At 37.5% G+C, this 12,548-nt stretch overlaps 2 protein-coding genes across 2 annotated transcripts; one reads left to right on the top strand and one right to left on the bottom strand.

Annotated features, from left to right (window-relative positions):
* The first annotated feature begins 1,340 nt into the window (after nucleotides 1-1,340).
* On the top strand, nucleotides 1,341-7,432 carry LOC122275779 (UDP-N-acetylglucosamine--dolichyl-phosphate N-acetylglucosaminephosphotransferase). The gene is made up of 11 exons (XM_043085013.1): nucleotides 1,341-1,804; nucleotides 2,537-2,624; nucleotides 3,841-3,932; nucleotides 4,035-4,153; nucleotides 4,499-4,614; nucleotides 4,688-4,815; nucleotides 4,903-4,989; nucleotides 5,659-5,719; nucleotides 5,834-5,874; nucleotides 5,972-6,092; nucleotides 6,835-7,432. Exons 1-11 carry the CDS (start codon nucleotides 1,449-1,451, stop codon nucleotides 6,892-6,894), a joined length of 1,269 nt encoding a protein of 422 aa, XP_042940947.1. The 5' UTR covers nucleotides 1,341-1,448; the 3' UTR covers nucleotides 6,895-7,432.
* A 297-nt stretch (nucleotides 7,433-7,729) lies between these two features.
* LOC122275778 (U4/U6 small nuclear ribonucleoprotein PRP4-like protein) lies at nucleotides 7,730-11,995 on the bottom strand. Its single transcript, XM_043085012.1, has 6 exons — nucleotides 11,785-11,995; nucleotides 10,333-11,227; nucleotides 9,281-9,734; nucleotides 8,908-9,105; nucleotides 8,735-8,816; nucleotides 7,730-8,144 (listed from the first exon to the last, which is right to left on the bottom strand). Exons 2-6 carry the CDS (start codon nucleotides 11,220-11,222, stop codon nucleotides 8,050-8,052), a joined length of 1,719 nt encoding a protein of 572 aa, XP_042940946.1. The 5' UTR covers nucleotides 11,223-11,227; nucleotides 11,785-11,995; the 3' UTR covers nucleotides 7,730-8,049.
* Between the last annotated feature and the right edge of the window lie 553 nt (nucleotides 11,996-12,548).

The raw sequence follows: 12,548 nt of genomic DNA, 5'->3' as shown, positions 1-12,548 counted from the left end.
AAAACATAATATAAAGATCGAATTAATGATAAGAGAAATATCGTAGGGAGAAAATTGAGCTAACTCTAACGATCACAACAGAAAATGTCATTTTAAATTGTATAAAATTTCATAAATTAGTATATCATTTTACATACGAGTAATGTTGTGTATAAGTTTCAAATATATAAGTCTTGAATAAATTTTTTGTAAAAATATGAATCCCACCAAAAAAAAAAAAAAAAAAACTGAATTTCTTTTATGTTTTTTAACAGTAGTGTACTTTTTTTTTTAGTCAATTTGATTAATATATATAATTATTTCACTTTGTGCATTTGGAGACTATATATATAATTGATTAATATTAAATTCAATTATGAGTTATACCAAGTGGTCCATTTTTTTAAAAAAATTAATTTAAATTTTTATTTTTTATATGAATACTATACATATATATATTTTTTTTATTAAAGGAGTTTAGTTCACTTACGCTGTGAATATCCTTTTATCTATGTAATTTCTTAAATTTTAGATGATGTTTGCTACAGATCAGTCACTATTCATAGCTGATTCGTAGCACACCTTACGTGTAATTTTTTTTTTTAACACAGTCGAGTTTATCCCCTCTCTCTACTCGATTCCCTCTCTCAACTCACCCAATCCTGCCATGAGCCACTGACCACCTCACCTGCTCTCCCTCACACCGACGACCCTCCAGTCACCTTTGATCATCCACGGTAGTCCCCATGCACTGCCCCCTCTCCTCTCCCGAAATGAGTCTTACATGATTTAGCCACCATGCCGCCGCCGTACGCTAGCCTAGCCACCACCACCGCCGAGCCTCAGGACCTCCCAGCAACCCCCCACCGTCGAACCCAAGTCACGACAACCCTCTCCTCCCTCTCCATCGCATCTCACAATTTGAAATGGGTCTCCCCCTTTTTTGCCACTATGCCGCCGTCATACGCCAGCCCAGTCACCACCACCGAGCTCCACGACCTCCCAACAACCCCCATCGTCCGAACCTAAGTCACGGCAACCCCCTCCTCCCTCTCCATCGCAGCACACATAGGCCCGATAGTTTGCCATTTTTGGGAGTGGAGAGCTTTAGGGTGTCGGAGCCTTAAGGAGAAATCGGACAATTTGTTTAGGGAGAAATTAGTCAATCTTCTTAGTCACGTAAGATGTGTTTTGGTTGATACCAAAGAGTGACTGATGCCAATTCTTTTTCATTCTAGATATATAACAACGGGGTTTTCAGGGCGGGTCCCAACGATGATGTGGAGGGAACTTGGATGTGGCAAGATTTGATTAGCCTTGTCGACGTAGAAGAAAATTTCCTATTTTAATTTCTGACCGTGTCAAAAACGGAGCTCGTGAATGTAAAGAACAGCAGAGAGATATACCGGCATAAAGAAAGAACATTTCATACACGAAGGATACAGAGTCAGATAGAGAGTGAGTCCGCCATGGCAGCTCGAAAGAGAGCTTCAGCAGACGCTTCCACAGAAGCCAAAGTCCAAGAAAAACCTAAATCCAAAGACTCCGTTCCGGCCGAGCCTCCAACTGCTCCCCTAAATGTAAAGTCGGGCTTCATTCTGAAGCTCTCGATCTTGCTATTGGGTCCGTACTGTTACCTCATATTCCACCACTATAATATCGACTGGGACCTCAAAAAGTCGATCCTCATAAATGCGGTGGTCAGCCTGGCGGGGTTCTTCGTCACTCTTAAGATGATCCCCGTGGCCTCCAAATACGTCCTTAGGCGCAATCTCTTTGGCTACGATATCAACAAAAGGGGTACCCATGGAGGCACACTCAGAGTGTGAGTGTTCTTCGCTTTTGGTTCTTGTTGTTTTCGTTCGGTTTTTTAACTGGATATAGGATCCGTCCGGGTGTTAGATTTTACTTGCAAGTTCAGTTTTTCAGCTGGGTGCGTGGTAGATTTGGTTTTTGATTGAAACTTTCTACTGGGTTGGTGTTAGATTTGCTTTCTGGTCGAATTTAGGAGGTGGATTTCTGTTGGATTCTTAATTTTCACTGCAATTTTTCAAATGTAGCGTCAATATATTTTTTTTGATAAGTAAGAATAAATTTTATTGATATAAAGATAGGCCAAATGTAGCGTCAATATTAAGGATTTCTACTGGTTTTGGTATCACTTTTCTTATCACTATTTGTATAAAGTGAGGTTGAATTCTCAACTTAGTTTTATGATCTGATTGTTCTAGATCCCAAGTTGTGTGGATTGACCAAATTTTATTATTTTTTGATATTTTAATATTGTTTCTTTATTGAAAATTACATAAATCCTCACCCTTTCTTTGACATGAATTTAATGTTTGTTAAAGTTCTTTAATTTGATAATTATCTTATAGGAGCAGAAATACTCCAAAGCTAAAGAAAAGCAATGAATATATCTATGTTTTGTTTTCTCTTCTTTCGTTTTCTCTTTCTGAACTTTTGTCTCTCCATTCCTTCATTAACCTTAATAGTTTCATATCTCTGTTTAAATTCTCTTATTGAACTTGATGACAGTACGTTGTAATTTTTTCAGGCCTGAGTCATTGGGTATTGTTGTTGGTATTGTTTTCTTGGTCGTGGCCATCTTATTCCAATATTTTAACTTCACGTCGGATTCCATTGTAAGTTCCTATCTTTCTGGAAGTTCCTAATTTATAAACTTGGACAACGATGAAATTAAAAATATAGATCTTCAAGTTATGGCACTTTTAATTATATACTTCAGTCATTGTTTCTTAAAACTTCTATTTAGAAAATCTATTAAAAGCTTACTAGAATCTATGGCTTTCATTTTATTAAATATCTGTTTTCATTTTGAGGGACATATGGCTTGCGTTGCAATTCTCTATTTAATTAATGATGGTGGCTAGTTGGTTGGTTATCAATGTGGTGACTCTAAGGTGCGAGGATGGTAGTTAGCTTAGGCTGGTGCTGTGGTGGTGAGGTGGCTAGTTGGTTGGTTATCAATGTGATGACTCTAAGGTGCGAGGATGGTGGTTAGGTTAGGCTGGTGCTGTGGTGGTGATAAGCTCTTGGTGGGATCAAGGCAGCTATGGCTTTGAGGGAGAAGTTCATCAAACAGCATGGAGGATTATAATGTGAAGTAGGTTCTCTGCTGATTCTTGGTATGCCTATGGATTCACCTTTTAAGACCGTGCTGTGTGGATTCCAGTTATAGAAAGGACGGAGAGGCACTTATAAAAAATTCAAAAAAAAAAGGACGGAGAGGTGTCTTGCAGGATGGAAAAAATTATGCTTTTCTAGGAGTGGCTGGTTGACTCTCATGAGAAATATGCTATCTAATTTAGCCACATATTACCTAGATAGAGTGTAATGGTGAAATGGGTTTTTTAGCCTAGGATCTCTGTGGTTGATGTTTCAATGGGTTTTTGTCAAGTAGTTGTATTATGCACTGTTCTTCTAACCTTACCACATTCAGTTATAGACCAGTGTGGTCCAATCTTAAGTGATCTATAGGTGGTTCTCTATAAAATAGAGAATCTCTGGATAAAACTAGTGACGATCATATAATGCTTTATAGCAGCACTGATTGTTCTTCAGCTTCACTTGGCTTGAGAGAGTGAAAGTTCAGCCCTGATTTGCTTTTTCATGTTGACTTCAAATCAATGGTCTTTTCTTTCTTTCTGTCTTTCTTTTAATCTATCATTTTAAGTCAATATAGCTTGTAGTATCCTTTTGATGATTATCAGGACTCCTCTTTGGATTGATTTTAAGCTCAAGGTAGCAGCTCATCATTTCCTTATTCCTAACATCGTGTTAACGTTGAAATGCTTAACTAGAAGAAAAGTTTATGTGTTTACCATACCAATGATGCAGTGGCTTGTTGAGTACAATGCAGCATTGGCATCCATCTGCTTTATGACATTACTTGGATTTGTTGATGATGTCCTTGATGTCCCCTGGAGAGTGTGAGTATGCAGTCATCTTGATCGGTTTGCTCAGCAAGCATTTGTTTCCACTACCATCTAGATTGTATTACTTATGTGCTTCCTTGCGATTGTGAAGAGCAGGAAATTACTCCTACCATCATTTGCTGCTCTTCCTTTGTTGATGGCTTATGCTGGGCATACAACTATTATAATACCAAAGCCTCTCATTCCATATGTTGGCCTAGAGATTCTTGATCTAGGTATGACTTGTGATGTAGAGAAATGATATGACAAAGAGATACATACTTTTGAAATGTCTATGACTCTCTCCCTTCCCCCCCCCTCCCCCTCCCCTCTATCTCTAAGGTTTTGGCAAACAAACAATCTGGGTCGAAGGCAGTATCGGGAAAATCTACCTCTGTGCTTCTTGAAATACATTCAAGATTTAGCACTCCCACTGCCTCCTGGGAAAAAAGGCTATTTACTGTTCGATTGGGTTAAACAGTTTTTCCCTGAATTTGCAGATGTTTGTCGCATTTTAAATCCCAGTTCTTGAGTTTTTAGTTGTTTATCCTTCTAGTCTGTCTTATCTTCTGTTGTCACAGGATGGATGTATAAACTATATATGGGGCTTTTGGCGGTTTTTTGCACAAACTCTATAAATATCCATGCTGGTTTAAATGGACTTGAAGTTGGGCAGACAGTTGTCATTGCATCTGCTGTAAGCATAAAGCCTGTAAACTAGTTATATTATAACTCTGTTATAGAATTTGACACATTTTAGCAATTTGCAGATTTTGATACACAATATCATGCAAATTGGAGCATCTACAGACCCTGAGTATAAGCAGGCCCATGCATTCTCTATTTATTTAGTTCAGCCCTTACTTGCAGCATCACTGGGTTTACTTTCTTACAACTGGTAGTGATACCTTACATTTGCTTATGATCATTCTTCCTTAGAATTTAAGTAAATCTTCTTGACATTTTATTGCCTTGCTTATGATAGGTACCCTTCTTCAGTTTTTGTTGGAGATACTTACACGTACTTTGCAGGGATGACCATGGCTGTAGTTGGGATTTTAGGCCATTTTAGGTGTGTTCACTTACAGTTCCTTGTTGGTGGTTCAGAAATTTGGATCTTGGATCTTCTCTCCTTTTCCTTTCTTTGTTTTTTTACACCCATGTTACACTGCTTTCTATTATAAAATTAGGGAATAGTCAAAAAAATTGAAATAAAAATCAAAAGTTTTCATTGTGGGATTATGAATTTTCGCTATGCTTGTCTCTTCAGTAGCATCAAGTATGTCTCTTTTCCCTAGTTTCATAGGATCCATGCATGGGGTGGGACTTTTGAATTCAAATATTTGCTCGTGTTGGAAAGGTGTAGGTTACAGAAGTGGACCTTAGGCACTGTGATTAGTGACAAAAGTGAAAAGTTCCCAGTTGGGTGAGAAAAGATTAAAAAAAAAAAAAAACAAAAAACAAAGAGAAATAATTCCAGTTTATTTTCCTCTACCTAATTAGGCTGTGTGACTAAGATTTAAATCTTATCCAATCTAAATCTCATTTGGATGCTGAATCGATGTGGTATTTAGACTATCTTGGGATATTCTTTTTCCAGCTGCATTTCTGCTGGCTCAGTGCCACCTTATTAGTGTCAATAAACATGATCAAATTCAAGTTCTCTAAGCTTCAATAATGTATGTATTAGCATGATTATTTGTTCTCTAATAACGTTGTCTTTTTCAAATCTCTGATACAGTGAAACGCTCCTGATTTTCTTTGCTCCTCAAGTTTTGAACTTCCTCTTATCGCTCCCTCAGGTTTGGTCCAATAAACTCCTCTGACTGCACCCCTCCAAAAGGAGGGCAAAAAACCTATTGATAGTTTAGAATTCTGCTGGATAAAAGGCTCTAACCTAGGTTATTTTTTCTCAGCTTTCTGGTTTGGTTCCATGTCCACGACATCGTCTCCCTAGGTAGCTTCACGTGTCGTTTGTATTTATTCTCTATGACCTGCCAGAGACGTCTTATGTGAAATTCTTTCATTGATGGCATATCTGTTTAACTTGTCAGGTTTGATTCTAAGACTGGACTGCTGACCGGAACAAATGATGGGACACTTGTTAATTTTACTTTGAGACTACTTGGCAGGATGTCGGAAAACTCACTATGCATTGTTCTTCTCGTTTTCCAGGTGATTTGTCGATATTTTGCATATGTGCACATTTTATCATAGGTAATTTTCAAATGTTAGAGCACAGGCCTCAATCACCTCGATATGTGTGTTATATGTAATCAGAAGTTCGACCATCAGTTCTTGCCTTTAAAATCTTTCTAAATCTGAGTTCATGGTCATCAGCCATATGACGTCTTTAGGCCCGATGCAGGAAGACCTATCTAAATCTTGCCAATCCAATTAGAATGTTTGGTTTCTTAAGCTTCCTATTTTGAATATGTCGACTCAGTTGACACACAGGCCTCAATCACCTCGATATGTGTGTTATATGTAATCAGAAGTTCGACCATCAGTTCTTGCCTTTAAAATCTTTCTAAATCTGAGTTCATGATCATCAGCCATATGACGTCTTTAGGCCCAATGCAGGAAGACCTATCTAAATCTTGCCAATCCAATTAGAATGTTTGGTTTCTTAAGCTTCCTATTTTGAATATGTCGACTCAGTTGACACAACCAAGCTGCTGTAATTTGTTTTTTATAGGTAATACTTATCCAAAAAAAAAAATTGTTTTTTATAGGTAACATGCTGATGTAATTAGGCTTCCTATTTTTGATTGAGTTATGATTAGGTCTTCACTACAATAAAAAGACCATTTTGTTCTATTTAAATACTACTGGTGCTTTATAAATTGGTTGACTTACTGGTGATGAAGCTGACTGGATTCCACTCCACTCGTGCAATTTTATCTATGTTGAACAGGCCATTGCATGCTTTCTCTGTTTCTTGCTGAGGCATTTCCTTGCTGGTTGGTACAAATGAGGTGGCAACGTCAAAGAAATGGTCTTCTGGTTGTAATAATTAACCTAAGGAACTCTGCTTCCTTAGTGTTGTATGATATGACCTGCTGCTTTCAAGAGTTTTTAAAATACCAAAATTACTGGAGTCTGGAGTACATCTTTCACCTGGAGCATACAAATCCCGTACGGTTTGGACATTTTTGAAGATCATGCTGAGTAACTTTAATTTACAGTTACTTTTTATATTGTAACCCATGAGGAGGAGGGAACCGATTGCCCGATGTTATCTTTCTGGAAAGCCAAGACAGAGTAAAAGACCATGTTACTGCTGACAGGTCACCACTATATTTTTGTTGTATGATTATTGTCGATTAGTTAATATACTTTTATGGTTTAAAACTATGGATTATAGACTATGATTAGTGATGCATCCATTTGTTATAACTGATGCAGAAATTCTTGCCTAGTTGACGTGGTTTTTTTTCCCTTTCTTTTTGGGAATGTATGCTTATGTGTATGAATGGCAGGCCATTCAAGAATAAATGGGACCCTTTTAACAATTTGCTTGCCCTTTTAGAGTTAGTTTGTGTATGACCAACATTTTCGCTGGGTAAGACTGGATTCATAAAGCACCGATTAACTGATTTATTTTGCAACACCAATGCTTGAGCTGGCTGTAGACGAGTCTGCAGTTTCAATCAAACGTTGGTGTTCCTTTTTGAATTACTCCATATGGCTCTATATCTTCTATTCAGACATATATGTACATCAATACGTGTAAAGAAACCTTCAATTTCTTGCTCAGCAATCCGCAATCCGGTAATGGTGTAATGAACAAAGGAAAAGGCAAAATATAGTTTTCAAGTTTCAACACTGCAGAGGGTTCCTGCTATTTTCTTGCTCGATGATTTCATGACTAAAACTGAGAAGATAAGTTACAAAAAGTATCAGACTGTCAGCATGGTTCCTTTGAAAATAATTTGCAACCAATTATCCTAGTATGATCACTATTTGAAAACAGAAAGGTGAATAAAACCAAACTCAGGAAAATGCTTCTGATGTATGACTGATACAAGAGGCAATATCAAAAGCTTCTCATTTTCCATAAAGCATATCTCTCGTAATTCAAAGTGTAACTCCATAATAGGATCCACCAGCATTTATCATCTGCAGCAACCTAGTCAACATCCATAGCGTGTTCCTTCTCATTGCTACTGCTAGACCACAGTTTAATCGTCCGATCATGTGATACGGTTGCTATGTAACGCCCATCTGCCATAGATGATACAGCTATGTTACTCCAATTTGAATAACTAATTGTTATTCAAATGTTACTGAAAGTAACGAAACCATCAACAAAACCGCATTTAAATGCAGGAAATTTACTTTTTTGACAGCACAATAAATATACTTGGGGATAATCTGAGCATTTTTCTTTTTCAATAACAATGTATCATCACCAATAAGGGAGACTAATAACCCAGCATGTGAAAATACCCTACCTACTTGTCAGTTGTCACAGGTAGACCCAGGAAATGACTAAATAACTTAAGCTGACATGGTACATTAATTTTTTTGAAAACCTACCATTTTGTAGAATAAACTAAGCCCACAAAAAGTCTGACCTGTAGTATTTTAGATTATAAAATATGACGACAATGCTAGATATAATATACAAGTGTAAAACATGAATACATCGAAAATAAAACTACCCAAATACTAGAAGATATAAGGTAATTGGAGGGGGAGGGCGCCTCCACTTCCCTCCATTTATCAGTGTCTTCAGATTCTTAAACAAGTGAAAATGGGAAAAGAAAACAGAATCTTGGCATATGCTTAACATTCTACAGTTAGGAACTTACCTCCAACAACATCTAGAGATGTGACTTTCGCTTCATGTCCAGCAAGTGTCTTCACTGGCTTAAAATCCCGTGCTGACCAAATCTAAAAATATATACACCCACGATGAAATACAAATAAAAGGTTAAGCTTCAATTGGTACATATGAATTGTGGTGATCAGAAAGAAACTGCACCTTAGCTGTCATATCATAGGAAGCAGTTACCAAGAAATATCCTTCCTGAGGCTCAAATTTTACTTCAGAAATAAGGTTGGAATGCGCTGGGATTGTATACAAAGATTTCTTCTTTCTCAGATCCCAGACTCGACAGGTATTGTCTTCACCCCCAGTGGCTAAAAGGTAGCCATTGGGAGAGAAGCTAATTCCCAGAACCTGAAAAAGTAGATTAAGGTTGCATATAATTGAGTCAGTTAACCATGCATGTACAGTTCTTATACATACATATATATATGTATATATGAAACTGCAACCCACCCACACCCCTCCTTTTCTTGCCGGGGCTAAACAAGGAAAAACAGTAAAAAAGAAGATGAGTTTCAAGTCTCACTGGCTTGACATGGCCTTCTAAGGCAAGAATACTTCTGCCTGTTCGAAGGTCCCAAACACGAGCAAGTGAATCAAGTCCACAAGATGCTGCTAATGACCCATCATGGTGGAACGCTATCCCATAGACGCTCCTACTGTGACCTTCTTGAAGAAGCAACTCCTCACCAGTATCTACATCCCATAATCTCCATGTCTTATCAAAGCTAGCAGTGCCCAAGTACTTCCCTGATGGATGGAAAGAAATGCGGGCAAGACGGTCTAGATGGCCCTCAAATGTCCTCAAGAGAGATCCTTCAGTGTTCCACAACTTTGCAGTCCGGTCAGCAGAGGCAGTAGCAAGATGGTCATGCACAGGAGAGAATGTAACATCAGTAGCTCGCTCTGTGTGTCCCTTCAACGTAGACACCTTTTTCACTTGAGGCATGCTCCACAACTTACCAACTCCACTTAAAGAGCTGATAGAAGCAGCAATGTGAGGAATCTCATTAGTTTTATGAACTGTTTTAGTTGGTAGCACATAAAATCTTCTGATATCATGTATATGTCCCGTGTACTAGGGCTATGCTTATTGTCATTAATAAAGTTTCTTTTTTACTGATAAAAAAAGTCTTCTGATACCATAATATAAGAAAATCCATATAATATATTTCACTGCTAACCAAACACCTAATTAGAAGTTTGAAATGGAGATTATTTTATGACATTCCTCAACTATTGTTAATTCCAATACCCCATGAAAGGGAAGGGCTAATACTCAGGACTTGATATGATGTACTGTTTTAAACCAATCATAATCAGTTAAACAGCAGATGTGGCAATAAAGTGTTAACCAACAAGAAGGATCTCGAAATTCACCAGATTTGCATTACAGACACAAGTTTCTGCACTAGGCTGCCAATTGAAACTTAATTAGAAATGAGGAGGAAGGGAGATTAGGTCCCTTAAAATTCAACACTTTGACCAGAAAGGACAACACGTTTTTTGGGGCATGCATTTTGGGGAGAGGGAGATATATATATATATATATATATATATAAATAGAGAGAGAGATACCACGTAGCAAGCAGTTTTCCATCCCGTGAAAATGAACAACCACAGAGTGGCCGGTCATCCCCAATCTCACTGCAGTCAAGCACCAAATTCTCCGATTGCTTCAGAGCCCAATCCATCTCAGCATCCACATCTTCATCTGGATCATCCCTTTTCCTCTGAGCACGTTGAATACGCAAAGCTGCCCTCGCAAGAGAGTACTTTGCAATGTTGACTCTAGCATCCAAGAGAGATTTTGTGCCTTCAGTATAAAAGGGGTACTCAACAAATTCTTCCTCAGCATCCACTTTTGGAGCAGAAGCTGCAGCCTCTTCCTCCTCATGAGCTCTCATCAGCTTTTCCAGTTGCCCTTCAGCATCTAGTTTGACCATAATTGTCCGCAACCTCTCACGTCTTTCCATCTCTCTTTCTCCAAAAAGGGTCATAGGTTCACCAAGCTTGCGAAGACGTGTTCGGACAGCCATGTCATTAGTAGGAACTGCTAGAGCTTTAGCTCGCCGCTTCATTAAAAGCTCTTGAATTGCCTTTTCCTGCCTCTCTCTTATAAATCTGCTCTCTTCTGATACCTCATACTCCCCAGTTGAACCAGTTGCAGTCCGGTTTGGGCCCAAGTCATCATGGTCTGAATCTGAGTCACTCATTCTCACCTCACCATTTTGTGAAACAGGTGGCCTTAGAACAGGAGGGCGAACGGGGAGAGGTGCCAATGGGCGGAGTACAGGAGGAGGAGGAATGGGAGCAATGGTAGGAGGCACAACCACAGGTGGAACTATTGGTTGGATTGGTTGGACTGGGGCAGCGTTAACAGCAGAAACTACAGTTTGACCATCAGGGACCAAATCAGAAACCTCTTCAGGAGAAGTTGATGCAGGGACTTCTTCGTTGACTTCCATGGTACCTAGTCACAGAAAAATCAAAATAAAAATCAAATGTTTAATTTAAAAAAGGAGCTTATACAGTAAAATCAGAACTCCATTTCTCCGTTATGTGTTACGACTTCTGACCATCATTGAAGAAAAATACAAAGGAAACAAAAAATTATACGTTCACTTGAACCAGTTCTAATGACATACACCCAAGCATAAAAAAATCAACCTCAGCATTAAAAATCTAGAATATGATTAAACAACTTCTGTAGGTTTTAATGGTTCTATTCCATCAGCCATTATAAAGATCATAAAAGTAGAAAAAAACTAATATTTTCAATCAAGTAAATTAACAAACAAGTGGTGTTCCGGATAACAGCCCGAGAATAACGCCACCCACGACTTATTTTCCAACGTTCTCTACTACCATTTCTTAATTCCCTCTTGTTGCGATATGTTAATCAGAACGAAAAGAACGAAAAGATTAAGAAAAAAGCCCAAAAGTGTCCACAAATGAAACGGGAGGCAAGTAGAAAAATGTTTATTCTCAAAGTGTTAACATTGGTAAGAAGAGAGAAAGAGGACGTACCTCTTGCGGAGTCGAGGTGCTATCACCAAGAGAAGGTTAAGGGTAGTTTCTCTTGTGAAAAAAGCTCAAACCTTTCGAGGATTAAGCAACAGCTTCTGAATTCAGGATTCCTAAGGAATTTTTAAAAAAGAGATGCAGCACTTTGGTTCAAAAAACAGGCCGACTCTTTTTTCTCTTCTACCGAGTGGTAACTGGTACTCATGGGTTTCGCTTGTGCTATGTCCTGGAAATATGATCCAGTACGAAATTGGGATTTTTTCCCTTTTTTTTTTTTTTTTTTTTTTTTTTTTTTTAACAAAAAATTTGATGTATAGTCATTTTTATGTACTTTTTTTTAACATTTCATTGATGTGATTGATTAAATATTAAAAAAATTGATACAACCAATCACATCAGTAAAATAAGCAGAAGATATATAAAAGTGACTGTATCTAATATAATTTTTTTTTTAATTACAAGCTTTATAATTGAGAATTTTCCATTTAAAGTTATAATAAATATATTCCATTCAAAAACTTGTTTCAAATACGAATTCCCATCACAACAAACTCCTAATTTTCTTTTTCTTTTTCAAATTCGCATCTCTGTTCAAACTTACTTTTAAAATATTTTTTTTATGTATATTTTTTACAAATTAAATGCAGAAATAAAGATAACGTGTTATGTTATTTTATAAGTTTATTTTTCTAAAATTCATTTGTAATTGAAACATTTATCCTTTTTTTTATTTTTTATTCAAAGTGTTTCTTTATCAATTTAACTGT

The sequence above is a fragment of the Carya illinoinensis genome, chromosome 9, assembly GCF_018687715.1.
Source record: "Carya illinoinensis cultivar Pawnee chromosome 9, C.illinoinensisPawnee_v1, whole genome shotgun sequence".
Classification (NCBI taxonomy): Eukaryota; Viridiplantae; Streptophyta; class Magnoliopsida; order Fagales; family Juglandaceae; genus Carya; species Carya illinoinensis.
The sequence above is the reverse complement of the archived record's forward strand: the minus strand, read 5'-3'. Positions and strand labels throughout refer to the sequence as shown.

Bases quoted from the DNA above. Each gene is read 5' to 3' on its own strand.
- LOC122275779 (XM_043085013.1), top strand. From the start codon at position 1,449: ATGGCAGCTCGAAAGAGAGCTTCAGCAGACGCTTCCACAGAAGCCAAA. The intron at 1,805-2,536 runs GTGAGTGTTCTT...TAATTTTTTCAG, and splicing joins CATGGAGGCACACTCAGAGT to GCCTGAGTCATTGGGTATTG. The intron at 4,154-4,498 runs GTATGACTTGTG...CTGTTGTCACAG, and splicing joins CCTAGAGATTCTTGATCTAG to GATGGATGTATAAACTATAT.
- LOC122275778 (XM_043085012.1), bottom strand. From the start codon at position 11,222: ATGGAAGTCAACGAAGAAGTCCCTGCATCAACTTCTCCTGAAGAGGTT. The intron at 9,106-9,280 runs GTGAGACTTGAA...CTACTTTTTCAG, and splicing joins TAGAAGGCCATGTCAAGCCA to GTTCTGGGAATTAGCTTCTC. The intron at 8,145-8,734 runs GTAAGTTCCTAA...CATCTATGGCAG, and splicing joins ATCTCTAGATGTTGTTGGAG to ATGGGCGTTACATAGCAACC.